This window comes from Leptonotus elevatus, chromosome 10 (genome assembly GCF_054856555.1).
Source record: "Leptonotus elevatus isolate MCC_2025b chromosome 10, RoL_Lele_1.0, whole genome shotgun sequence".
NCBI lineage: Eukaryota > Metazoa > Chordata > Actinopteri > Syngnathiformes > Syngnathidae > Leptonotus > Leptonotus elevatus.
The window spans coordinates 5,030,341-5,057,986 of record NC_141248.1 but is presented as its reverse complement, the minus strand read 5'-3'; the positions used below and the strand labels follow the sequence as shown (position 1 = coordinate 5,057,986).

General features: G+C 39.0%; 3 protein-coding genes across 5 annotated transcripts in view; 2 read left to right on the top strand and 1 right to left on the bottom strand.

Annotated features, from left to right (window-relative positions):
* Window positions 1–1,308: 1,308 nt before the first annotated feature.
* wdr1 (WD repeat domain 1) lies at window positions 1,309–13,694 on the bottom strand. The gene is made up of 15 exons (XM_086087606.1): window positions 13,549–13,694; window positions 12,102–12,223; window positions 10,181–10,271; window positions 9,879–10,026; window positions 9,410–9,590; window positions 7,081–7,158; window positions 6,864–6,944; window positions 6,521–6,754; window positions 5,407–5,494; window positions 4,884–5,037; window positions 4,295–4,382; window positions 4,023–4,133; window positions 2,468–2,641; window positions 2,241–2,385; window positions 1,309–2,079 (listed from the first exon to the last, which is right to left on the bottom strand). Exons 1-15 carry the CDS (start codon window positions 13,562–13,564, stop codon window positions 1,973–1,975), a joined length of 1,818 nt encoding a protein of 605 aa, XP_085943732.1. The 5' UTR covers window positions 13,565–13,694; the 3' UTR covers window positions 1,309–1,972.
* A 2,372-nt stretch (window positions 13,695–16,066) lies between these two features.
* On the top strand, window positions 16,067–23,163 carry idh3b (isocitrate dehydrogenase (NAD(+)) 3 non-catalytic subunit beta). 2 transcript variants are annotated; one of them, XM_086087604.1, is made up of 11 exons: window positions 16,067–16,127; window positions 16,744–16,917; window positions 17,381–17,501; window positions 17,592–17,652; window positions 17,739–17,871; window positions 18,454–18,587; window positions 18,703–18,805; window positions 19,633–19,779; window positions 19,945–20,039; window positions 20,421–20,481; window positions 22,759–23,163. In XM_086087604.1, the coding sequence occupies exons 1-11, from the start codon at window positions 16,086–16,088 to the stop codon at window positions 22,834–22,836; spliced, it is 1,149 nt and encodes a 382-aa protein (XP_085943730.1). In that variant the 5' UTR covers window positions 16,067–16,085; the 3' UTR covers window positions 22,837–23,163. The 2 variants fall into 2 exon arrangements, with proteins under 2 accessions (XP_085943730.1, XP_085943729.1); XM_086087603.1 differs by lacking the exon at window positions 22,759–23,163 and adding an exon at window positions 21,407–22,633.
* A 668-nt stretch (window positions 23,164–23,831) lies between these two features.
* The window catches only part of ptpra (protein tyrosine phosphatase receptor type A), a 33,053-nt gene continuing 29,238 nt past the window's right edge, over window positions 23,832–27,646 (top strand). The window contains exon 1 of one of the 2 annotated variants that reach the window (XM_086086298.1): window positions 23,832–24,407. The gene's annotated coding sequence lies outside the window, so the exon portion shown is untranslated. The remainder of the gene's footprint in view (window positions 24,408–27,646) is intronic. The other variant, XM_086086297.1, reaches the window with a different exon arrangement.

Sequence of the window (27,646 nt, the reverse complement as noted above, 5' to 3'; positions counted from 1 at the left end):
TTTTTCAGTTTCAATTTATATTTTAGCCGTTTTGGATTTAGTTATAGCTGTGTAGCTCAATGAATAGAATTGTCTATTGTATTTTTATCTGTCTCTTTCGCCTGAGAAGAAAAGGGCAACAAGTTATTTTCTATGTTATCTAGAAGGGAGTGTAGTCTAGTACCGGTCTCAGTCGGTTGGAAGAGACAGGCTGATGTATTATTGTTTTTCTCTAATCTGATTTATACCTATGGGAACTTGCTGGAGGGGGAGAAGGGGGATTTTCTTGTATTCACTGAGTTGCAAATAAATGTACTGTGGGCTGAAGGAGGAGCACACTTTTGAACAGAACACTGTTTGGGTGACTTCATTTGTGTGATCAGAAGCTTCTGACTAATTACCTTTGCAAAGGGACTTCTTCACCAGAATCTCACCATTCAGTTAATTGAACACGCAAAGAGTAGAATACAAATATATTCTACTCTAACAGTTACAAGAGGTCAGATATGATAAAGCAGACGGTGGTTGGATAATATTGCGTATTGTTTTGTCAAGATACAATCTGCGGTGGTTAATTTGCCGTGACTGGCAACTCGCCACCTAGTTGACATGACTTTGTGATGCTAACCGGCCGCTAAGTGGTCTCAACAAGACGGCTTGCACCTTGCGACCCCTCAGTGGCCCAAATGTGCACATTTGTGTTATTCATAACCACTTGTCTACAAACAATCATGGCAAATCGGAGACATTCACTGCAAAATAACGTTTGCGGAACATTTGCCGGTTACGGAAAAATAACCATTGCCTAAACAATCACAAACTAACGCTACAACATAGTCTCTGTAGTAATATTATGCTACTTTTTCTTATGGTAAATCGCTATGCCACTTTTCCACATATTAAAATAGTTTTCAAATGTTTAAAAGACATGTCTGTATTTTTCTTTTCTTCTGCTCCCATGGCCAGTCGTTTCCCTTCACAACATTAGCACATGGCTGCCATGACCGAAATCACTGCCCCTTCTAGAAACAAAGGTATGGCCTAGGCGTGGCCTTGGTGCAGCTATTTACATAAAAGTAACACATCCCTAAAACAGGCCGTTTCGAACAGAGCGTTTTTTGGCTGATTTAGGGACAGCAAAAATATTAGATCCAAAGTAAATTTTGACGAATGCATGTCACAGACATGTCTTTTACACATTTGAGAACTATTTTAATATGTTGAAAAGTTGAATAATATGAGACCTTTAAACAGTCATATACCACAGAGAGAAGCAGTATGCCATTTGGAAGATTATGCTCATGTTACGAGTCAGTGTTGTACAATGAATCAGGGGGAAAATGCAAAATTGTTTTATTATTCTCAGCAAAATTATTAACAAATGCATAGACAAGACATGAAAATAGAGCGACAAGAAAAGTGGGCCCCCAAAAAAATACAACAAGATCTTTGAATCAATTGACTGAATGATTGTATACTTATTTTCGGTTGCTATAATTGCTCCCTAATCAAGAAGTGCTACGAAAAGCAAAAAAAAAAAAAAAAGTGAGACTAAAGCAAAAAAGCTACACCCACCCACTGCTCTCCATCCCCTCTCAAAGGAAAATGTGACAGGCAACCACACTGAGGACTTTTCAAAAGATTAAAATGTATTTTAAACACAATGTTAGTGTAAAAACAATACTTTCGGTTCAGCCATCAAGTTTGGATGCATTGAGCCAGACAAGTGCCATTGTTTATGGAATGTTGAGCAGTTTCCATGCACGCAAAAAGATTTCAAATAGACTCTGGATGTTAATAAGCACTTATTTGCACGGGGAAAAAAATCATTTGCTTATTTTCATTTCTTTTTGTATGCTTACAGTATACCATAAGCATTTTCAATTCAGATGTTTACAAACAGCAAAACACACCACTTAGATGGGGGGGGGGGGTGATTGAACTCTACAGTAGTCCTTGTCCCTGGGGACATGGGTGTTTGTCAGCATACGTCTCAGTATTTAATAGTCCACTGCTTGACGCTGGCATCGTGGGAAGTGGTGACTAGCGTATTCGCATCAATCCAAGACAGGCCGCTGACGTGGTGCAACCTGTGACAGTCTGCGGATATCACAAAACAAGTGTATTCATATTATTGTAAGCTTTTTTTTATTTGTTGTGTGAAAACTTGGAACACATTTATCTTATGATGTACGAGTGCTGCAAGTCAGGTGGAAGAACACGAGACGCGTGTGTGATATTTATAAGGAAATTTAGCCTACCTGGCAGCTTCAGCCGCTTATCTGCATCACCAACAGTCCAGATGTAAACCATCATGTCCATCCCACCGGTTGCAAAGTGCTCATTATCAGGTGCCCAGGCTAAGGTAACTGGTTTCGCATGGTGCCCATGAAACTCTTTTTTTACCTTGGACAAAAAAAAAGCAGGCAGAGTTAAAAGATAAACTTTGAAAGTTGTGGATAATGAATGATTGGGGGGTATTATTTACAGAGTAACCATCCACCGCACTAAAGGTTGTGGCTACTTTCTTGTCATCTATGACAGCCAAATAGGCTCCATCATTCGAGTAAGCCATATCTGTGATCGCCCCTTTAACCTCTATGGTTTGGCCTTCATCCTTGAGCGTATTGTCTTGGACTGAGTACAGACGAATCTTACCATCCTGGGGAAGAGAAGAATGACAGTGAGGCATAAATCGTTATTTACCAGGAGCAATTAAATGTGTTTGTTTTTTTAGTTTGAGGCTGTTCACAGTGTTTTTGCTCCCCGCACACATACACTAAAGCCCAACTGTGTGTGTGTTGGGAGGGTGGGGGGGGTCCATATTGCAACTTTAATGTGGCCTTCTCTAAGCTTTTGAATGCACATGTCCAACTGTTAAATGTTTCAGTACCGTATTTTCACATATAAGGCAGTCACACAGTTACGGTGCTATTTCTGTGTTTATCACACACACATATAAGGCGCACTGCGCAATTGGGTGCAGGCAAGGTTAAACGTACGCTAGCTCAAAACATATGGTAGCGTGCTATTATGCTAAAACATATGCTAGTGCAAGCACTTGTTTTTAAAAATGCAGCGAACGGAACAAAACTGAGTTCGGTTGAAGTAACAATGTAAACCGTGAGTTCAGTTGTACTTGAAGTATATAACAATTTACTCAAGTTGCTTTTGATCAATCCTAATCCACAAATAAATCATAGTCCTCATGATTTTCTGCATCAGAAAAAAACAACTGGGCAAGTTCTCCATCAAACACGCAGGCTCTGTCTCATTGTCAGAGACAGTCTCGTTGTCGTGTCCTCGGAAATGATGCCGGCTTTTGGAGAACTCGCCACCAAGTTGACTCTTCCGTGCACTTATGTCTGTCCTCAGTCAGGTCCACCTTTCTTGTATATAAGCAATATGTTGCGGGAAGTCCTCCCACACTCGGTCAGATTTTGGACCTTGGTCCACACACAAGGCGCACCGTCGATTTTTGAGAAAATGTAAAACTTTAAAGTGCGCCTTATAGTAGTGAAAATACAGTACTTTTTGCACAAGTTGCTGTTCTCTAACAAGGAGCTTAACAGCAAACTTCACAAATGACAATGCTCCTGCTCGTGGAGGTGGCATCATCAGGGAAGGGCTGTTGGAGACTGGTGTACCTCAAATGGAATGGCCCTGCACTTTCTCCAGACCTGAATCCTATTGAAAAGCGGTTGGATCAGCTGAGTCAAGTGTAGAGGCTGGAAACTCTGCACCCCAGAAACTGGGATGCCATGCCTCAGCAGACAATGAGTCAACTTGTGAACGGCATGAGACCTCGTTGTCAAGCTGTAATTGATGCTCAAGGGCACATGACAAGTTATTGAGACGTTGAAATTTTTGGTTGTGGTGTATTCACCATTGTTGCTAACTTTTGTAGCGATCAATTGTTTGAGATGAGGAAATTATTATTCAACTTAAAATTTTTACCTGAAAGCCAAATATCCCTAACTTTTTGTGAGTAGTGTAGGTCTTATTGAGAAGTACTACATTCCTACTCTTAGATGGCCACTTACCTCTCCCCCAACAGCAGCAATGTTCCCTGCAGGATTAAGAACTCCAACTTCAGGTTCATAGTCAAGGTTTTCCAGAGTGAAGACCTTTTTTTTGTCCTTCAGTAAGACTACCTACAAAAAAGCAAAATATAACAAAAAGGATGAGTTTCAGTACCAGTCGAAGGGATTTTTTGATGTCGAACCTACCTACATATTCTAATGTAACACATAAATGCTAAATATGCGTAATGAGAAATTTGGATCAACAACCAATTAGACAGCAAATAGATTACCTGGCCAATGCACACAACCAGTGTTAGGCCACCTGCAGCTATTGAGATGCTTTTAGGCTGGGTATCCATTTTCACCACATCAGACGCACTGAAAATACACACCGTTGGTTATTTATATTATTAAACAAACCATTTACAAATGAAGTTGGATCAATTATGGACTCATCTAAATTATAACATCCCATCAGTCAGTCAGTCAGCTGTATGCAAGAAGAATCGCATTTCACATGGATATACAGGAAATGTGCCCCCTCCCGTTCTGTGTGCTTATGCTTGGTACAAAGAAAACAAAAAACTAACAAACCCATAGCTAGTACCGCACTGACAACGCTCCCACTCCCACCGACCCCCAGTGCTCTGACCACTCAACCAGTTTGTATTAGTACAGTTCATACTTGACAAAAATCTAAGTTGTAACTGAACTTTTGGAAGAACTCCACAGTCTGACTGAAATAACGTAATAAGTCCCATTTAATAGCACACCTTTACAGACGATTGCCTTGACTGTGCATTAACATACTGACTGCTCCTAATAACGATGTAAAGCACATGCAATTAATGCTTATTTAAAAAATGTGACTCCGTCTACCTGTAATCTTTCTTGTTGATGCTGGTGTAGCGCGCAGTGTCATCCATGCTGCATGTCACCACCTCATCGGCAACAACAACCATTTTACTCACCTGGTTGCTGTGGCCCTTTCCTAGGAAACAATCATTCTCCCCGGTTTCTGCATCCCAATAATGTGAAACTTAGGTTAAGTGAAACATTTTGTTTGTTGGAACGTTATGTTTGTGGGAGGGCACAGTAAGATGACTAAACCCTGGCAAAAAGACTGACCTTTTGTTATATTTTGTGGAACCAATGCCAAGATTTAGCCCCGACATTGTATCGCTAATAAAACTAATTGTTCGAATGGACAAAAGTCCTCTGTGTAACATTGGAGCAGGTATTCGAGTATATCACATGTATTAAGTGCATCCATCAATTTTTCACTTTCTTATTACAATTCAGTGACATCTATATTTGCACAAAAATGCTGTTAAAGTAAATGGGAACACAAATAAAATTTGACAAAAATCTGTTGAAATGTGTCATTGATTGAGAAGGATATTGATGTGCCCATCATCACTTCCCGTGTAGATGTATGATCGTCCATCACTTCTGTGAATTGAAACACACTGAATGGATTTGCTGTGACCCTGTAGAAAGAACAAGTATATGTTACGCAATATCCGCCATAGGGAAGAGCCACCTCCTGAGAGAAACACATTATTGCCTCCACCAAAAAGGTTATACTTTCATGTGTTTAGTTTGTGAACATCTACATTTAAAATGTTTGAAATATATTTTTTTGATGAAGATACACTAAAACATAAATAATTGAATCCAAATACATGCATTTATGCACAGTCAATTTGATCTAGTTCTGACCCAGACTAATTAAAAATTGATATTCATAAAATCACAAGTCTCGTTTCTCGGTGGAAATATCAAATAAAGAGTAATAAATTGTTGTGCTTATGATGGATTCAAGTCCACTGTATTTAAATGATGAAAACAACACTAAATAATATTGAACTTTTTCAAAACATACAATACTGACAAAAAGTCTTAAAAAGAGTTAAATCAATTGAACGCAGCCCCATCAGGTATGCCCTTCTTGGCCACAAGGGGGCAGTATAAGACAGACAGACATAATGTTTATTGAAACGTTATGAGTCACACTTGAATTACTGGCAGGACAAAGCAAGCCACAATATGATTGGCTGTTGCATGCAGTCCATGCTGCAATAACGCAGCCAGGCGTGTCCTGTCTAGAATTTGTGGGATTCATTATAACACCTCAAGTCTGCCAGCTCATCAGTTTGGTACTAATAGTCATTCTACGCAAAAGTGAGTACTGTTATATCGTCAGTGCACATGTTGCTGGACCATTTATTTTTTATTTTTTGCAATATAGATGCTAATTAGCATTAGAATTAAGCTAGCTGACTGAAAAGCTGAACTATGGTTGCTTTAAATACACAAGGTGGAATTTGTGTTAAGTTTAGTTTGACAGTAAATTTCAAGCAGTAAGTGGGCCAATTGATGGCTCACATGTCGAAAAACTCGCAAGTCAGACCACTCGCAGTTTCAAGGCACCACTATACACGTTATTAAAGTCTACACAGCGAAGCAGAGCACGAATAGCAAAAAATAAATAAATACAATTGTGTTGGCCTGACCTTGATGGTGCGTATGGGTCGGTTAGGATTGTTCTTATCCAAGTAGTTAATGTAGCCTGACAGGGAGATGCTGAGGAGGTGATCATTCTGCCACAGACAGCCCAGCTGCTGATCCGCGACATCATTGCCCATGTGGAAGGTGGTGACCGCAGTACCAGTGCCAACATCCCAGAGCTTGACAGTCTTGTCCCCTGAGGCAGAAATCAGCTGGGAGCTGTCTGGGCTCCAGCTTATCTAGGGAAGAAAACAAAATTGTTTGGCGGCCCATACCAATGCTACAGTAACAATCAAAAGTTAAATTCACAAAGACAACAGGCATTCTAAAAGTGAAAAAGGGCCTTACAGCATATATTCCTCCTTTGTGAGCCTTTTCTTCTCCCAGGTGGCTGGTCATCTCACCAGTAGCTCCGTCAAAGAGAAGAATCTGAGAAAAGAAACTGATTTAACTGAAACAAATGCTTTACAGTTTCATTTTGTCCCTTTCACATAAACATTGTATTTGAATGATTAGTTATGGTTTTCTTCAGTTAATGAGAATATCTCGTGAGCTCAATGCTTACCTGGCCATCAGCCCCAGCTGTGGCAAAGTGACTTCCGTCAGGAGAGAAACGAACACAGTTGACAAACTGGGTGTGATTCTGCAGCAAGACACACGTAAAGCAAAGGAATGTTGTATTTTCGTTACATCACATTTTCCACAAATATTTCCATTGCCATATTTGGCAACATGAAATAAAATGGAAACAACTTTAGGTATAGTTTAGTGCAGGTCAACATTACAATAAGTTAACTGCGCATTACATTTGCACATGTGTGAAAATCAAGAAAAAAAAAAAAAGGTGTGGCTACCAAAATAGCAGTCATTTAAATGGCAGAGATTGGAGTGCTGAAAGTGTTTGCGTAACTGTACACCTTAAAAGGAACCCTGACTGTCATGACAAGTTTGTTCTATATTATTTAATTATTGTTACTAAAAGAACAGACTCATTTTTCAAAAGTAATTTCCAGTTTAATACATTTTGTAGAAACTTTATTTGGATGTACACCACCATTGTTATTTAACGTATTCAGTGTGTAGTGACGTAGAATGGCAGCTCGCTCTATTCTTAGCAATGTGAAACGCCTTTAAAGAAAGCAAGGTAAGCCTCCGTAGCGTTCCTAAAGGGACGATCAAAACTCTTGAATGCGTCTGGTGAATGACGAGAGCACAGATGTGTGGAGGGTGGCTCTCCCGATCGCATGTTTCTTTAGGAACGCTACTGAGGCTTACCTTGCTTTCTTTATTGGCGCTTCACATTGCTCGGCAGAGAGCCTGCCGCCATTCTACGCCACTACGCACTGAATGCGTTGCGAAGTAAATAACAATGGCGTACGTCCAACTAAGTTTCTACAAAATGTATTAAACTGGAAATGATTTTTGAAAAATTAATCTCAAAGTTATGTTAGTAACAACCAAATAAATATAGAGCAAACTTGTCATGACAGTCGGGGTTCCTTTTAAAGCTTGCAAGCATGTTTACACTGTGTTCAGCCTTAAGTGACAAAACGAAAGGTGCACTTTGTGCCATTTTGAACTGTCCTAATGGAGTTTATAGGCAAAAAAACATAATTGCAAAGCTCGAGAAGATGGAAGTGTACGCTTGTAAACCTCTGTTCACTCTTCCCAATTACTAGACAGAAAAGATCCAAACGGACGTAAAAGAGGCTTAAATTAGAAATTTCTTTAACAAATTTATTTTGTCAATATCCTGAAACTGAGGGAACAGACAGAAGCATCATGAAACTTGCTAGCGGACATACGTGAAACTAAACTAATAGAGTGATGGTCATATAAGAACCTGCTTCTAGCCCCAATTGACCCCCTCCGTGAAGAAAGATCCTACCCGTCTCTTACTTCGCGTCCCAGTGTCCCTCCTCGGTTCGGCTCACGGCAAAGTGCACACATTCAGCCAAATAATAGGCACTTAAATAAGCTTAACTGTAGTGTGCCAGCAGAGGGCAGTCAGTAACGACATGCTATGCATGTTTATGTTAATAGATTACATAAAAAAACGTCAACGGTTGAAATGATCCCAATCAGAGCTTCCCGTTGGTTTTCAATGAAAAGATAGTAGCCGGCCTACCCATAATGCATTGCATGTGCCGAGAGGCGCACTTCGTTTATTAACTAAAAATAGAACACAAATTACCATTGAGCTCTTGTATTACTTGTCATGCGCAGATATGCTATGAGAGTGCAATGTTTAAAAATAATAATAATAATAAAATCAATAAATGAAAAGTGACCCAAACAAGAGAGAACAGTCCTTTTTGGACGTGACTGATATTCTCCAAGGTGAAATTATTAAACTAGATCATACTGTACTGTATTTCCAAAGTTCATTGAGATGTGGCAGTTGAGAATGCAAAAAAACAACATTTCTTTATAGGACTGAATGATTTTGAAAAATAATTAATGTAAATTTTCTTTGTAAATATTGCGATTTCGATTTACTATGCGGTTATTTTTTTCGAGGTAGTTATTTTTTTCAAGGTCCTGTTCCAATGTTTTGTTTTGTTTTGTTTTTTTACAAACAAGCAAAAAAAATAAGATGCCCTCTTCCCCAAATGGCAGCCTTTGCGGTTTGAAAATTGCAATCTACTACATTTTGATGTCCATTTGAATACAACCAATTCTCTTTTTAATTCTGAGACTTCAGTATTGTTAGACATCCACAGTATATGAGTTATGAGACATGAGGTTAAGAAAACATGGAGTATTTTCGTTGGTCTGGGTTTTTCTATTTCTTACTATGAAAAATGCTAGTCATTCAATTTAATTTACTAAGAAATGAGAAATAGCAACAAATACTAAAAACCCTCACAGAAAACAAAAATATATTTACTCACACGTAACGTGCACTTCCACTTGAAGGGAGGTCCCTCGAAAAAACAAGTATTGATGTCATCACTGCCAGTGACCATTCGGTAGGGACGTTTTGGACGGATGTCTACGCTGTTGATTGCTTTAGAGTGGCCAGAAACACCTCCTACTGACGAACCAGAGTCCCACAGAAACACAGACCCGAACCTTCCGAAAGAAATGCAAAAACATGTTTGGTTTATGTAAAGCAGTTATTCTCTGGTACAAGTACCCCTAGCTGTACACGAAAGAATCACTGCCTGAAATACAAATGAAATGGAAACATTTAGAATGATGTTGCAGCAACACGTACAACAAATAAGAAAATCAAGTAGTACATACTACATAACTCTGCTGCTCATATTTTATAATTAGCTCTGAAGTCCTGCACAATGTTTAAGATAGTGATCAGAGAGAAGTTTATATCTACATCTAAAAGAAAATCAAGATGCTCACTTCTCTCGTCCATCCCCAACAACAGCCATCCTCTTGCTGTCCTCCGTCCATGCAATATCCTTGACCTTGCCTGATATTGGGACGTACTCGTACTTGAGTAGGTGCTCCTTTTGTGTGGTATCCCAGATACGGACCTTTCCTGATATATCTAAACAACAACAACAACAATAATAATAATAATAATAATAATAATAATATATAATCATTCATAGTGATTTTATTGTAGTGATTGATACATTACATTACAACTTTCACAGACTAAATTATGTGATACACTTTCAAATCAAATATGGACTCATTACCTCCAGATGCGATGTAGAATCCACTGGGGGCGTACTTAGCAACAGTAACTGGATGGGCATGTTCAGTGTAAATGTCTGCTATGGCCGGATTCTTCAAAAGAAAAAATAAGTCATCAGTTGGTTCTGTGTCTTTCTGCAAAACTGAAATAACTTGCTACCTGACGTCATTTTATTTATTTTTATGTTTTCCAATATCTCTAGCAAGCTTTGCAATTGTACCTGCAATCTGAAGAAAATATTTATCACTGTACTTTACAGCTACATTGAAATCGCTTAGATGTGACCTACCTTAGAGTAGGGGTGCACCGATCACAATTTTTTGGCCGATCACTGTCTTTTAAAAAGCTTGACCTGCCGATCGCGACCCCCCCCCCCCCCATTAAAACCAACTGCATAAACCTTCAATATACCTTTATACTTTACAATACCTGTAAAACAACCATGTTTAAACTGCACATTAAGTAGTTCCCTCCAATATAAATGAAAGGTTTAGAAGCAAACTACTAAGATCCTTAGTCTTGAGATCTTCACCTACAAAATAAATTGCAGCAGCATTTTGCTTCTCCAACTGAAGAAAATCTCAAGGTATGATGTATAGATAAAACAATCTACAGTACAAATAACTTAACATCAACGAAGTGTCTCGAGTTTTGTTTCCCTGTAATGCAAAACGGCAAACTTTTCAAGCTTGCATCATCTAGTGCTTTGTCCATATTACAAACATTATCCCGTACAATAAAGTTAACTCTTGCATGTTCGATTCCCCATTGGACTAGCATTGCCTTAAATTCTGCCGCTAAGTTAGCAGCAGTGTGAGAACCCAACATTTCTTTGCAGTGTACAAGTACTTTATAGCGTTCGAATTGTTTGTCTAGTAGTAGTATCCACTGCATAGTAAGACTCAACATCGACATTAATCTCACGTCAGAAGTCCAGATGTCTGTTGTATAAGTGTCTTTGCGTCGGATCCTAGCAGGCTGTGTGTGTGGATCCAAACTTTTTTTAAACTCCGGCGGTAATGCATCGTGTCTGACACGGACAAGTATTTCCGACTTGGCAAATCAGGTTTCGGAATCCATGGTCCCCCACAACTGAAAAAGTTTGGTCGTCTAATGCCATGAAATCCATTATTTTCCTTGTGGTAAGTTTGCTCCTTTCGCAGCTCATAAGCGCCAACAGCGGTCCATTGTCTGGCTCCTTGGTCGCGCTAGCTTTAGCTAAGTTAGCCTTAGCTTGGTTGCTCAACGCAGCATATTCAACAGTGTGATGGTTCCTGAAATGGCGAATGAGGTTTGTTGTGTTGAATGCCTTGCGTGCAGTCCCACCACAACTTGTTTCGGCATTGTACGAATTACAAATAGCGATCCTGCGCTCGTTTACATTTATCGTGAAATACTGCCAAATTGCCGACATACTTGGTTGGAGCCACACTCAGGGCTACTGTTGTTTATATCACACAAGTGCGCATTTGCACACGTGTCCTCGCGGGCAAAACCTATTTACTCAGAAGAAGAGGACAATGTTTTACTTTTTTGGACTTATGCAAGGGAGATGCGATCGGTGGACAAGATTGAAATTATTTTGAGGGATCGGTCGATCACCAAAAATTAAGGAAATCGAGGCCGATTGATCAGTGCACCCCTACCTTAGAGACAAGTCTGATACTTAAATTGTACATTGTAATAGAAAGTTTGAGAGGCAAAATTGAACTTCTAAGGTATCCATGTTTCAGAAATTGTCATAAAACTTTACTTTTACATGAAGACCTGCTTACAGATTTTCTGACATGACTAGCAGGTCTCTCCTCAGGTTCTTCAAGTTAGTGAATTAAAATAATCGTTAGTTACAGCCCTAATGTATATTCATGACAAAATAACATTTGTCTAAATTTAAGTTAATAATTGTTTTTTTAATTAATTACATGAATGTTCCGGATGATGACACACTTCCCGTTGGTGTAGAGGAAGTTGTTGCCCTTGGGATCACCACTAATCACTTTGGCAACTCCCCTTTCCATCTGCGGGAGACTCGCAAACACTTGTCCTGAAAGTAGATATGACAGAGAGTGATTTCCATATTAATTAATGTGCATACATCTGGTTAACTAGAGCAAAAATTTCATTATTTATTTAAAAAAAATTAAGAAAAAGGGAAAAAAAAAGAAGAAAGAAAACATGGGGGAAAGCAACCCATGTGAAATCAATACTACATAAAAACTAAATTTTTACATTCTACTAGTTATCGTAACTGTACCTGTATGTAATATGCACCATAATGGAGGCTCAATGCTACGTTGAAACAGGCTTGTCAAGATTACCATCAGTCCAGTTTCTACTTGTAGGACTGTCATTACAACCGCTTCTAATTCACAAGAATTCAACGACAGGAGTGTCTTGTGAATCATTAAAATTCAGAAAATTGTTCTTGTGTCAGAAATAATCAAAAGATAATTTTACTAATTATTTTATACAAATGCATCTTAGTTTGCCTATGTGTCATATAGTAACAGGCAGAACAATTAAATATGGGTACAATTAACCTGCTGCCATTCATAACTTCATTTTGAGTTTAACACAATGTTACCAGATTGTATACAGAGAAAGTTATTTATTATTATTATTATTATTACAACAATTATTATTACTATTATTATTAAATTGGGACAAGTTAATCCTGATTTCAGCCATTTTATTATTACTCGGACACTTTTGTTTGGTGTTGCAAATGTTTCTAATGAAAAATGGGTGCTTTGGCTCAATAAAAGGTTGAGCACTGTTCAATACGCACATCACTGTTCAATCATACTTGGGAAAAGTCACTAATTGGCTTCAGTATGCTACTTACTAAAAGGTAAGAGCAACCAATGCATTTTAACTGCACCACAACTTCCGCATTGGCTGTAAGTGTGTTTGGGGTTTTTTTTTCCCCCCACATGGAATCAGTCGATAAAACGTTGCATTTAACATGCTTAAGATTTAGGTCATGAACCACCATTAGGTGGGGTTTCCTGGAGGAAGAATGGCGCTCCAGCGTGTTATGGCATGTCATAACAATGCGTGAGCACAATTACACACTGCGCTAGCTCACAATAACAACAAGGTAAACGAAGACAGTTCAAATACGCCAAACACTTCTAACCAGATAAATTAACCATTCTAACGATTACACCGACATAAGGCAAAAACGGTTTTATAAGTGTCCGGATCATGACGGAGGATGTGTCAAAATCATCAATTCAGCTGCGGGCGAGGCTAGCTAGCTTTTGTGCTAACCGACTGACTCGCTTGAGCGAAGAAAAAGCACATACATTAATATTTTCGTTGTGTATATATATTTTTTTTGTCGGGCGACCCAACATGCATACTCACTCAGTTCGTACGACATTGTTCCTGTTGATCACTTGCTTCACGTTGCACTTTTAAATCAATGAAACTGTGGAGACAGCGAAGCCCCGGCTGAGCTCTCCCTGGTTGCACAAACCCGGAAGCAGGTAGCGCCCTCACGCCGCTTGGCTATGCCCATATATGGTAAACTCACATACCACGCTGCCACTGTCATCCATTGAATGGGCGTCATGCAATTTGGATTCATTTCGTCCCGAGATTCACCTTACAGGCTCCAGGATATGAGCCCCACAAAGGCGAGAATTCTAGAAACAGAACCACTTACAAATACATCGAGTAACATTTTGTGAACAATAGTATGATTATTTTTTTAACCTGTTCACTGTCACTGGGTTTTAGAATTATCATTCTACTGATATCCAACTGGTGCCTACAATGAAAATAGATCAATAAACAGGGTGGTTGGGGAATGGAGGTCCAGAAAGTAAAACCCCTGAAACTTAGCAGCAGGTGTTTCTACTCAACTGGCAAGCAAAGAAGCTCGTCTCCACCTGTTGAGTAGAAGCACATGTGGCTGAAGTTAAACAGTTTCAGGGTTTTTACTTCTAGTTGATTATTATTATTTTTTTTTAATTAATGTGGGACAAACCCCTTGAGAGTTCCCACAACTTCCCAGACCTGGCTTACCCAACCCTGTAAATAAAGTACATGAGGAAGGCTCCAACAAGCAGTCCCAATCGCAACAAATCATTGTTTTTGATTATAAAGGAATTATAACCAGGGGAGGTGCACCTAAGTGGTGCGCATGTGCACTGAAAACATTAAAAGTGCACACAAAGTTCAAGTGTGTCACTGCGATTTGTATACCAAACATTATTTTTGAGGGGGAGAAGTGCAATGAGCAGGATTTGAGAACTGAACGAATCTTGTGGGTAAACATACAGAGTGTAATGACTTGCACTGATTTGTTACTTTCTCAGGTTGGATGAGCTCAGATGTTAGCCTGTTTTGCACGAGGGTGAGCTGCGAGAGACTCCCCCGCAAATGGTGCTACTTGCGGGCCTGCAAATGTGGCTGAGTGTGGAGAGTCATGGCGAACTTTGTGGGCATCAAATTTTGTCAAAATATGTCATTAACGTGAAACTAGTTCATAGTGCAAAAAAGATTTGGGGACTGCCTCAGGGATTGCACCAAGTCGCACTGTAAACTACAGTAGGCTACTTCTTAGTAAAAATAAATAAATAAATAAACGTAACTTCAACATGAAAACAGTTCGAATACTGTACCTCATTCAAAAAAAATGTAACACAAAGATACGTTTTTGTAGTAATAAGTGGTTACAGTATAACATTTTGGTAAATAGGCTACAATATAATACAAAAAAAATCCCCCCAATAACTTGTTGTACTCTGTGCTGACACAGCATCAGGAGCAACTGTATACTGTACATTTAAGGTGCATTTTTACCCCCCAAGGGTGAATTAACTAATTTAACATTTGTATTGTTAATTAATTTACAACATTAGCAAAGTTACGGAAACACTTTGGTAGTGTGCTTTTTTTCTCTCAGTCTGAGCACTATGTTCTAAGAAAGAAACTGTTCTGTGTGCACTGAAAGTCCCCCATTCCCCTGCTATGCCTAGTTATCAAAATTGATTGGCTTACTCGGCTATTCTAATAAATGAGGGTAAATATATATATATATATTTATGCTTTGTGTTGTTTTTATTTTTGCCATAAATGCAATTCTCATTCTGTATATTTTTATTTTTTTATTTTTGCGATTTATAAATAACTGTATCAGTATACAAGTACTTCAACTTTGCCCATAGTAAAAAATAAAATTAAATTAAAAAGCCTCTGCTGTCTTGTTTTTTTTCCCTCTGTCTTGACTTCTGCACCTCTGACCAAATCCCAGAATCAAGTCATTTACTGTATTCTTCACTCTAAAAAATACGCAAAATAGACTTGGCTACATGGCCAATATTGTACTCAACTTGGCTTGGATAACCAAATAAAGTACCCTAAAGGCCTTATTTGACTTCTGCTCTTCCACAGAGTGACAGTGAAATCATCCTGTGTTCCAACAGTCACTGTCACTGGACTGAAATAGTACTGGGAATCAACCTGATCTATTTAGGACAGGGCCCATGTCAACTGATGACACACTACGCTTCCATAATATCATGTTACAAAGATACAGTAAAAATAATAATTTATATTTAACACAAAAAAAGACATTCAGACATTATTGAATAGGGATGTACAGGCGGTGGTACACCCAACTCTGAACAGCGGATGTCTATCAGGTTTCACATGGTTCTTTAAAAGTATCTTCTTTAAAAGTATCTTGCAACCTCCAAGTATCTTTAAACTGAAGTTGCTATTTGATTAGTGTTACAAACAAACAAAACAAAACAGTAATGCACAGTACAGTACATCCTCCCAGTGCCTGGGTTGCTTGCCGTCTCGCTACTCACATTTTCCACTTGGTGGCGCTACGAAAATATAATTCTCGCTATTCCCTGACCAAAGAAGAAACTGGCTTTCCTTCTGTGACCATGGCGGCTGTCATGAGAAGCGGATTGGTAACATTGATCAAGGTGAGTGCATAGATGGTTAAAGCTAAAACATTTTACACAACAGTAAACCCGAATTGTAAAACATGCTACTCAAAGTGTGTGTTTGCGATAGTTAATATCAATATAGTTTATTCCCATTGTACAATACAGATTTGTGCTAACACTTTCCTGTTAGCTACAAACCTTCACTAACTCGTAGTGGCTTCCTAACTCCTTACTGATTTAACGAGTTTTTCTAAAGAAACAAATAAGGACTTTCATCATTGGTTGTTGGTAAATACTTGTAACGGGAAGTGTACGAGTTCAATCATCCAGTTAACCTACGCTATCTTCATTGACCTTTACGACTCTTATCGACTTGAGGTTCCTCAAAAGTATCAACGTGAACTAGAGTGGGCGTCAGCCTTCAGATTGGTTGTAGAAGGTTGTCCACTGGCTGATTCCTGCAATGGGGATGTACCGGACTCAGAACACCAACCTTAACATCACTACCAGTTTTTCTGAAGCTGTAGTGGAAGAGCATTTCATTGTTCTGTCTGTCACACTACGTTGCTCGATTAAAACAACAACAAATCAAACTAAAGCTTGATATCATCCCGTCCTGAATCCTCACTGTGTTCTTTTTTTCTGTCTTCAGGGTCTCAGTGGCCCTCAGTGGCAGCAGCTTGTCTGTCGACCCTTGAGCATATCTGCTGGTCGCTTTGGTTCCGAAGCGCCACCTGCTCGTGCCGATGCAACCTTTAAGGTCACGATGGTTCCAGGAGATGGTGTTGGACCTGAGCTGATGTCTGCTGTCAAGGATGTGTTCAAGGTTATTTCCCTAATGACACAAATTTATCAGAATCGGTAGATAGGCAGTGAACTTTTGATATATGATATACAGGATCATCTATACATCCCACCTACTCACAACTTTTTCCATTGTTCACTGTGCTTGGTTGTTTTCAGGTCATATTTTATGTAATGCATGTATGGTAAAGAAATTGTCTAATTAGCATTATCCAGTCTAATTAGTTAAATCTACCAAAATGTAGTTGTTAAAAAAGCAAGTATTTTCACCTTTTGTTTTGCTTAATCTTTTGTGGTTGCTTTCAGGCCTGTAAATTAATATGTTGGACTTCTATAAAGTTGTCTTTTTGTCCTATTTTGTGATTAAAATTATCAATTTTATTACTACATTTCGTTTGACTTAATCCTTGAAAGTAAAACCAATTGTAAATTGTTCCTCTACTGCCCGCTGTGCTAACACTTTTCTCCTATTTGTCCCACCACAGGCAGGAGACGTCCCTGTGGAATTTGAAGAGTTTCATTTGAGTGAAGTACAGAACATGGCCAGCGAGGAGAAGCTGGAGCAAGTGTTGACCTCTATGAAGAGCAACAGAGTAGCAATTAAAGGTATTTCACCTTACCCATTGATTAGTCTAGACTAGAGTGAAATTAGGTTATGAAGGATGAAAAAGATCTTGCATGTTTTTGATCATTCAGGAAAGATCCACACACCCATGGAGTTCAAAGGGGAGTTGGCTTCATATGAGATGAAACTGAGGTACAAGTTAGATAATATCATCGCCTTTACATGTTTTAATTCAATTGTTTTTCCATTAAAAAATACACTTCGTGTTCTTTCATCAGACGTAAACTGGACCTGTTTGCCAATGTAGTTCATGTAAATAGCTTGCCGGGCTACACCACGCGCCACAACAATCTGGACCTGGTGATCATCAGAGAACAGACAGAGGGGGAGTACAGCTCCTTGGAGCATGAGGTAAACATGATGGCTCCTTAGGCTGAATGGAGCCACTATGACAGCTGACAGGAAATACCTGCTACAGTTGAAAAATCACATCATGTGAGTTGGCACTAGCAAGCTACAATTTCTTCCGTGCACCTTCTATTAAAAATTTAGGTCAGGGGGCACCTGAGACTGTGAGACTGTTGTAAAAGTGTCTCACCTAGTGATGAGATGGTCACTTTTTGTGTGTGTTGCTAACCTAAAAAAATATATAGAGCCACTTATTGGTTAGCTTTTAGTTTTTTTTAAAGTCACATTTGCATTAGTATGACTATTGAAATAATATTAAGAAAACTAGTGTAGTTCAAAGGTCAGTATTATAGATGACCAGACCATAACATGAATGGAGAGGTGTTAGTTGGCACTTATTATATATATATATATATATATATATATATATATATATATATATATAAAATTATTTCCCTCAAAATAATTTGTGAAAATGTGTTATTCCAGAAGTGTGTATCAAACTGGTAGGTAGCACTTTGCATTAATCAGTACCCAAGAAGTACCTCTAGGTAGTTTTATACAAGTAATTTTCTTGCCTTGCAGAGTGTGACAGGTGTGATTGAATGTCTGAAAATCATCACCAGAGTGAAATCAAGGCGCATCGCCAAGTTTGCCTTTGATTATGCCACCAAGAAGGGGCGAAGCAAGGTCACGGCTGTTCACAAGGCCAACATCATGTAAGAAAGCTTCTGTTGTACATATTTGAAAGTTAACCATATCTTTCTACTCATAATTTGAATGATCTAATTTGTGTCATAAGAACCCTTGCCCAATTTCTGTGTCCTATTAAAGGAAATTAGCTGATGGCCTTTTTCTGCAGAGCTGTGCGGAAGTGGCGCAGCTGTATCCAAAAATCAAATATGACAATATAATCATCGATAACTGTTGCATGCAGGTAAATATAAATGTTCTTCCCCAAAAATGTATTAATGGTTTGAATGTGTTTACACGGGTGTCCCGTTAGTGGTTTAAATTCCTGAATGCTAGATAGATATTTGTTACATATATACCAAGCAAACTGTATAACAGTTTAGCATTTGACAAGATTACTTATTAAATGAAACTTGACTTCCTAGATTTCTGTATTTTTCATTTAGAATTTAGTTTTGCTCGACTTTGTGTAATAATTTTTTTGCGACATTAATATGCTTGTTAGAATTTTTAATTGTTTTTATTTTATTGCATGCACACATCTGTTGGGGTTAAAATAACTCATTTATGTTGAGCACTATGTGAATGAAACTGCATTAAAATGTATCTTGTCTGTTATTAGTACATTAGAGTTGATTTTAATTTGACAAAGTATTGTTTTAATATCCCTTGCACCTTTTCTGAAGTATCAAAACACTATGGTGCTATAAATACCGGTACTTCTGGTATGTTCTTCAAATCTCTTGCAAAAAAAAAGTATTTAATTTAACCTTATTAACCCATTATGTAGTACAAAAAGATGTATGGATTACATTATGTTTCTTAGTTTAGGTTTATCAACTAAATATTCTGATCTGTTAAATATTTCAATTCAATTTTTTTCATTCTAAAAACACAAAAAATGAAACGAAAGGGGACAGAAATAAAACCTATAGCTGCCCCTGATCAACACCCAAAAATGATCAACACAAAATAAATGACACCAACTAGTATTGTTTTTGTTCATTCACGTTAATTATTCTTTGTTGATTCTTCTTTTTCTTTGTTGTTGCATTGCTTTCCCTGCTGCAGTTGGTGCAGAACCCATACCAGTTTGATGTGCTGGTAATGCCTAACTTATATGGAAACATTATTGATAACCTGGCAGCAGGACTGGTAGGAGGCGCCGGCGTTGTTCCCGGCGAAAGCTACAGTGCAGAATATGCAGTATTTGAGACGGTATCTTTCTACTCTCCATTTCTGCTGTTAGCTTCAAATGTTGTTGCCGATTTTAATCAATCACACACTGGTCCTTTGTTGTATGTGTTGACCAGTTATTCCTGTCTGACACTTTTTATGAAGGGCACCCTGAATAATTTTCTTATCTCTTGTGTTCTCTTGTAGGGGGCGCGCCATCCCTTTGCTCAAGCAGTAGGCAGGAACATTGCCAACCCCACAGCCATGCTGCTGAGTTCTGCTAACATGCTGCGGCACCTCAAGTAAGCCAACTTAGTAGGAATAAGTTTGCTCCCCATCAGAGTTAACCTTATGGCAGCATATCCCAATAAGATTTGTGATTGTTGGGTGAAAATATTAATTGCTGTGAAAAGTATTTGCACTCTTCACAGAGTTCTTTATTATACCATTCTGGCTGTAATCAAGACTAGGTGTACTGTGACAAGTGGAATTAAACTTAGTTGTTTTTTGTTTTGTCATTTATGAACTGCATTTTGAATTTACTTGGGTTGTTTTTGGGAAATAGTCAAATTTGCTTGATGGTCTGGGTCCGATGTACCACCAAATGGACCCAATGCTGCCTCAAGTCTGTGTCCATCCTGTGCAACTGTACATGTATTGTTATCGTTACCTTTCTGTTGCAGTCTGGAATACCACTCCCAAATGGTGTCAGATGCTGTCAAAAGGGTCATCAAACAGGGGAAGGTGAGTACTGTGCATGAGCTTCTTTCTAGCTCTTGCGTGCCCACTGCTCCGTGCAACATCGATGTGGCAACACCAACTGTATGTGCAATGCATTGACACAACTGATACCACTAACGTGCTTCACACTAAAAAATAAATACATAAATAATACACTGTGTGTAAAAATTTAAATCCTGCCTAACAAGCTGACACCCCTGGTCATTGGTTACAGTATGTGGCTTAACAAATGAGCTCGTGTTCAACATTCTTGCTGTCACCATTGGAACTTACTGACCCACAAAGCTTTCTTCAAAAATTGGGGATCTTGCATTCACTGTTTCTACTTCGGTCCTTCTTTTCTTAGAGTGGCTCAGACTGGCCTGTGCCACAACATTTCTAACATTCATGAATGGCTCAACTTTTGCTCACCTGATGGCATCTTTGAAATGTTCAGACTTTCACATCTTGTCGCTTTCTTAAGGAGTTGGCACAAGGGCGTTTGGCAGTCTTGCTTATCTCAGACATGGAATGACAACACTTTCAATGTAATCCTCAACTGCTAGTGATGTTTGTCCAATGCTCCTTGATAACTGCATGGAACCAACTTGGCTATGCTTGCTAATGACACTTTTCTATTGGCTAAAATAGGAAGTACCAGGTACTATTTCCTGTACTTTGCTCAGGCCTTTTGCTGACTCTGACTGCAAAGGGGAATCAGGCTTGATTTGTTAGCGTCTGATATGTTCAATGCAACCTGGTTTTCATAGTTCCCTGCAGTACTATGTTGAAGTGGAAAAGCAGTTGCTCCGAGTTGAGCTTCACAAAGCTATAATCAAAGCTGCCAACTGCAGGAACCCATCATAACATGCCATTCCCCTTCCGTTTTACACCCACCCCCTCCTTAATCCTGTTTCCCTATGTGTATGTGTGTGTCTGCATGTCCCAGGTACGGACACGAGACCTTGGCGGTTACTGTACCACAGGAGACTTTGTGCGTGCCATTTTGGATAACCTGCGATACCGACCTAATTAGATATGTTCTCCCATTTACGTTCACTTCTCCGTGATGTTTCTTTTAATATGGACTTTGAGATGTCATGAAATTGTTATTTGATGTTTGTCTCCCTGACAACATGACAGTTGGAAAGATTTTATACTACTGGGTTTACTAATCCTACAAATGTGTTACTAGAATGCAATGGTCATGGGGTTGCTGCTTAACCATGTATACACTAATGGAATTGTCATTTAACAAATTAAAAGTTGGACTGCTATTCTCCATGAACACTGTTCATCACTTTGCCCCGAACTCTGAATGTTCTTTGAATTTTCACATTGCTGAAATGCATTTGCACGGTTTCTCAAGTTCACAGCAAGCAGTCCACCCACCCATTCAGTGAGATATTTTTATTTTTGCTATGAAGTACTGTCTGAGAATCTTAATGGTTATTTCTGGAATTTATTAAAAAGTCTAACCTGTACAATTTGGTAAAGCAAATAAAGACAATTAAAGACACACATCCTTTTGGGTTAGACAGCTCTTCCTGTTTAATATGAACATGTAAAGCACAGGTGTCAGTCTGGTCCCCGAGGACCCAATTCCTGCACGTTTCAGATGTTTCTCTTTTTCAACACACCTGATTCAAATGATCAAGGTTTTTATTGGGCTCCTGCAGAGCTTGCTGATGAGCTGATCATTTGAATCAGGTGTGTTGAAGGAGGGAGACATCTAAAATTTGCAGGGCTTCTGCCGTCAACGCCTGGAGTTAAGACACTTGTAATGTAAAGCATTAATTAATCACCTGACTGTATGTCCAAGTACGTCAATTAAGAGTGGAGCAGACAATCTCCACTTTTGTAAATATATTGGTTTATCAGCTGTATTGTTTCGTGCCTGCTGAAAACTGCATGAGTGACATCTACATCAATGGAACCAATTGTATCTTACAAGAAAGGTTGTTAGGGACATTTTAACATCATTTAGTTAATAATTGTACATCAAATTCAGATAAATAGGTTGGATCCTGATTGTGGTAGATTTTTAATACAGGCAATTGTATTGCTAAACAGTACAAAAATGCTGAATGTATCAGTACTACCATAAATATATTTTATAATCTTGTACATGATCACAATGGAACATATTAAACTGAAAAGCATTTCACAACTTGAACTGTGCTCTGTAGTGTTTTTAAATGCTCTCTAGCATGCTGGTCTTCATACCGCGTGTAGACATGTGCTGCTGCAGCTGTGCATACATACAGTAACAGTAACACACTGTCCTTATGTTTGCAACAGGTGCGCACTGGAGACCTGGGGGGTTATGCCACGAGCGACGAGTTCACCCGAGCTGTCATCGCTAACCTGTCTGCCTAATCATTCAATCTTTTGCTACTGTCAGCTGGAAAGACTGACACAGGCTTATTCATTTGCTTTCTGTGGACCTCATCTTTCCACCGGAGCGGCTCACAATTAACACCATTATCACTGACAAGACATTGAAACGCACTACTGTAATATCTAAAAAGGTTTTATTTTGAGAATGAAGTATTTTAGACTTTTCTTGCAGTCATTCCGAATTGAATGTCCCAGTTGTGGACAGCAGTAGTAAATGTCCTTAAAGATTTCAGATTATTTATTACCTCAACTATTAAGTTATAGTGCCTCTTTATTCATGGTGAGATATGAAGAATAAAATAGGTAACATATGACAAACTGTGTCAGAATCCTTTTCTATTTACTGTTAGAAGCACACACCCGTTTACAGCATGAGGAATTTGAGGACCTCAATGCTTGCCTCAGTGCACGTCGTGTACATCAAGTGAAATGAAAATCAACATGAGAGATTGAAAATGATCGACAAAGAATAATAAACTGGATCAGGAGGCAGGAGTTTCAAACTCGTTTTTTGTCATGGGCCACATGCTCGTTAAGGTTTCTTCTATGACTGAACCCAAATAAATGTATGATCGCCTCATTTACAATATTAATGAATAACACATTTTGAAATCAGACTTCATATATTTATTTTAAAATGAATTGTAAACAAAAAAGGCAACATCCCAATGTTTTTAAAAGACAATTAGCAATTTTGGTATTAGCAAGAAACATGAAGTCGATGCACATAATTTGCTTTCGCGGGGTCACATAAAATGATGTGGTGTGCAGGTTCCCTTTTACGTAATTTCTTACGTCATGTCACCCGCGGAAGTTGGAAAAAATGAACCTAGAGCAGAAGCTGTTTTTAAATGGAGTAAAAAATAAAATTATTTTTTTAAACTGCAAGAAAATAAAACAAATAGGCCTACTCAAGTAAAGTACCACCACTGCGAGCATGGTCAGCACTGAGCTCAGGGGGTTCACTGTGTTGCGTTGCTGTCTTGACTGGCTTCGTGGACGCAGATGACCTCGTAGCAAGGTCCCCGCTCCTCAGTGCGCCATATGTGCTACAATACCTCCACGGGCCAGCGAGAGTCACTGTTGACTACAGCGCAGCAGACGGAGAGGAGACAGGAGGGCCTGGTTTGGGAGAACGCCGCTGGTTTCCCATTCTTCCTCATACACAGACACACAACATGGCGGTCTAGAATGGTCGGCTGAAACACCCGAGCGGACTAACAGTGGGATTAAACCCCCCAAATATGACCGCAAAATACGATTTGAAGCGGTGCTACGTGAGAGCGGATTGAGGATTTTTATCCGGGGTGCGACGCGTTTACTTGGATTTAGCACGGAAACTGACAGCGAAGTGTTGGCGGCGTGTCCCAAATCTCGCCTCCCTCCTTTGATATCACCAGGTCCCCCACCCCGCTCTCACTCTCGGCTCCAGGGGTGTGGAGACAGGGGCCGGGGCCGACAGCGTGGACAAGCAAGCGGGCCCACATTCCTACTTTCCTTGGCCTTTTCCCCCCCCTTCAGAGCTTCCTCTGGGCGTTACTGGAGTCTTGGTGAGTTTTGTTGTTTGGGTTGTTCAAGACAGAATCACACATGTTTCAATGGCGGTACCATCATGTTTTCTCTTGCTTTTTGTCACCCTTTTAGCGTTTGCTTTTAACTCCGCTTTTTGCTGTCGCACCCTACTTTCTAACTTTAACACCGGGGAGACTTCCCATGTTTATGTTTGGAAAAATCCAGAGCCCTTCAGCTGTACAACCTCTTTGTTACTACTCGACGAGTAGCTCGGAGGCAGGGAGGGAAACATTATAAGTGAAGGGTGGGGGGGGGGGAGATCCACAGATGATTTAAGAACCAGAAGTGATTTGTCGTGCCGAAACAATCACAGCGGCGAGTTCTGTCTGGGAACGCCACTTTATTGATCACCACTATGTTTATTTGCATGTTTGGAGAGGGTGCGAGTGACGATAGTTGAGTGGAAGCATCGCCCACGAGCCACAACACGAATAAGGTCACCCCAACATTAGCGTATTAGCCCTGTCAACTCACAGCGGACCAGAATTCCCCTTCAGAACCTCTTACGAAGTCTTCCCCTCCCTGTCTTTTCAGGATGACAGTGTACAGTGCTCACTATTTAAAAGTTTATGCCACTAGGATTCTACTTGCTCGTAAGTGTTCTTCACACTTACTAGAGCAAATGTAAGCTATAAGACCATCTTTTGAGTGCTGTCAAGTCTTGTCAAAAGTGATGCAGGGTTGAGGATACATGAAAAAGCCTGGACTGTAACAACTGACAAACGCCCTTTGCTTATGTCTACTGAGCTTGACTCATCACATCTGGATACATTCTCCGAGAAGCAGCTCATATCCACCATACTTCACTGTGTTTTATGCTAAATCCCATCATTTCGACCAACTTTGAGCAACTCTCTTCACTAGGGATGTCTTTTCCACAGGGTTCAATCCCCATTATAGAGCTAATGAATTTTTCCCAAGACCAGTAAGTCACATGAAGAAGTCCCCAAATTGTACAATTGGATGTTGAAAAGCTTTTTCAGAGTATGTACTTTTACTGAACAAATTTTGTGTCTGTGACATGCCATCAATATTAAGGTTAAGGTCAAAATTCTGGTTTCTGAAAGATTTGGAATAACACGTTTACATACGTGAGTAGATTGCGTAACCCACTACATCACTGTCACCAACCTTTTTGAAGCTGAGAGGTACTTCTTGGGTACTGATTAATGTGAAGGCCTACCAGTTTGATACACACTTATGAAATAATACATTTGCTCAAATTACTTTAACGATTAGGGCCTGAATGATTTCATTGGCCAATATTAGCAATTTTAAAGTGGTCTAAAATTGGCCCAAAAATCAAAAATCAGCCATTAAACACACACACACACGCACGCACACACATTAACATATTACAGCATAAGACAAAGCAAACAATGTTCAAACATCCCTATGCGAAAGAAATAGGTGTGTTTTGCCGTTATCCTCTATTGTAAAATTAAACAAATACAAAAGTACAAAGTATTGTAAAATAGTCGAATAGTCTGGCTGTTATTCACATCTTTATTGTTGTAAGGTTTAAGGGAGCAAAAACATAAGTTATTTTATTCATTATATATTTTCTTAATTAAACGTCATTAATTGGGTATCTGAATTTTATTCTGCCAAATATTGGAATCAGCCCAGGCAAAAAAAAAAAAAAAAATCCAACCAGGTGAGCCCTAGTTATGGTATTATTGGAAATGAATGATATTCAACAGTGACCATGTAAATGATTTCTCATAATAAGTGGAAACTATCATATCAATGTATGACATTTTATTTCTATAGTTATCTGTCAGTATTCACATCACTAAAACAACATTCCTCGAAAATCACAATTGTCCTATCATTGGTGAGCTCTTTTTCGAACAGGCCCGCAGGCTACTCATTTGGTCCTTGGCCCGTGGGCACCACGTTTGTCACCCCTGCGCTACTACATGATAATTTGTAAACGTCTGTGAAATGCAAAACCCAAGCTGTTATTTTTCCCTAAACGGCCTATAATGACACCCCCCATCTCATTTGTTAGGCTCGAGCATGTTCATCTGCATCAAAATTCCGTATGTGGAACCATCTGTGTGCATGTTATGGTGCTTCATTGTGTTAACGGATGTGTGCCAGCATCATCTCCCTTCTGCTGTCCATACTGTTTTCAAGCTATTTATAGAAAATGTGTGTTATTTCTGTCTTGTGCATATCCAGTGACCCTCACACCATACTTTTTACTGTTGGCCTAGTTTGTGGATACACTACAGTATTGAATGGACACTTAAAGTATATCTTGGCACAGTGTCAGGAATTTACTTTTTGGGTGGGACAAGAACTGTATTTTTGTTTCCACCTGTAAGCGTACGGATTTTTCCATGGAGGGGCACTGTGCTTCAGCAGGAAATTAAAATAATGCCCTCGCTTGTCAGCACAATCCATGCATGAGTATAGTACAGTCATATCGCTAAATTTGTTATTAAATTGTAAATTAGGTAGATTTCAGTGTACAATGTAATTAAATACTTAGTGGATGTTGTTTTACCTTATTTAATACCATTGTTGAAAGCTAAGACTGAAAAAGTCATTATTATATACATTTAACCTGAAGAGATGTTGGTTTCACTTTTTTTATGCTGAAAAACTAGCAGAAGTAGCAGGTAAGCCTACTGCTAACATGTAATGTTGGTTAAATTTTATTTATATTATTTTATTTATTTCTTTTTAATATTGAAAATTAGAACAGACAAGGCCAACCTAATTTAATCTGAAGTGTTGGTTGCACTTGCACAAGTTAATTCTATCCACAATTTTGTTTTCCAAACCTGATTCCCTTACAAGAAGCAACAGAAATCAAGGAACCTTCACCTGTATTGTCCTGTATCCAAGTATTTATGTCACATTGGTTGAATTTTTGGCTTAAATTTACTGAATCGATTTCAAGCCACAAATTTCAGATTTCAAGCCAGTCATTCTAAATGAGCTAATGTCATCCATTAATTTATTGGCAAACACAAATAGGAATCAAATCACAGTTAAAACAAATGGTACCACCCCTAATGACCGTGCTTTCTGAAGCTATGGACCAATGTGGCTGCAGAATACCTAACAATATGATGACAGTATGTAAATGTCTCTCTTTGTCATATGTGAACTAAAATAGTTTCCCTTTTGAGTTGTCAAATCGCATTTGGGGATTTCACAATAGAGAACACACTGTGGTTGTATTTAAAACAGTTTGAAGTAA

What these genes read in the sequence shown, in the direction of transcription:
- wdr1 (XM_086087606.1), bottom strand. An exon ending in AGTGGAAGTGCACGTTACGT is followed by an intron (nt 7,159 to 9,409) that starts GTGAGTAAATAT and finishes GTCTTGCTGCAG; the next exon opens with AATCACACCCAGTTTGTCAA. An exon ending in GTGCGGTGGATGGTTACTCT is followed by an intron (nt 2,386 to 2,467) that starts GTAAATAATACC and finishes TTTTTGTCCAAG; the next exon opens with GTAAAAAAAGAGTTTCATGG.
- idh3b (XM_086087603.1), top strand. Translation starts at nt 16,086, where the DNA reads ATGGCGGCTGTCATGAGAAGCGGATTGGTAACATTGATCAAG. An exon ending in ACAGCTCCTTGGAGCATGAG is followed by an intron (nt 17,872 to 18,453) that starts GTAAACATGATG and finishes CTTGCCTTGCAG; the next exon opens with AGTGTGACAGGTGTGATTGA. An exon ending in GGGTCATCAAACAGGGGAAG is followed by an intron (nt 20,482 to 21,406) that starts GTGAGTACTGTG and finishes TGCATGTCCCAG; the next exon opens with GTACGGACACGAGACCTTGG.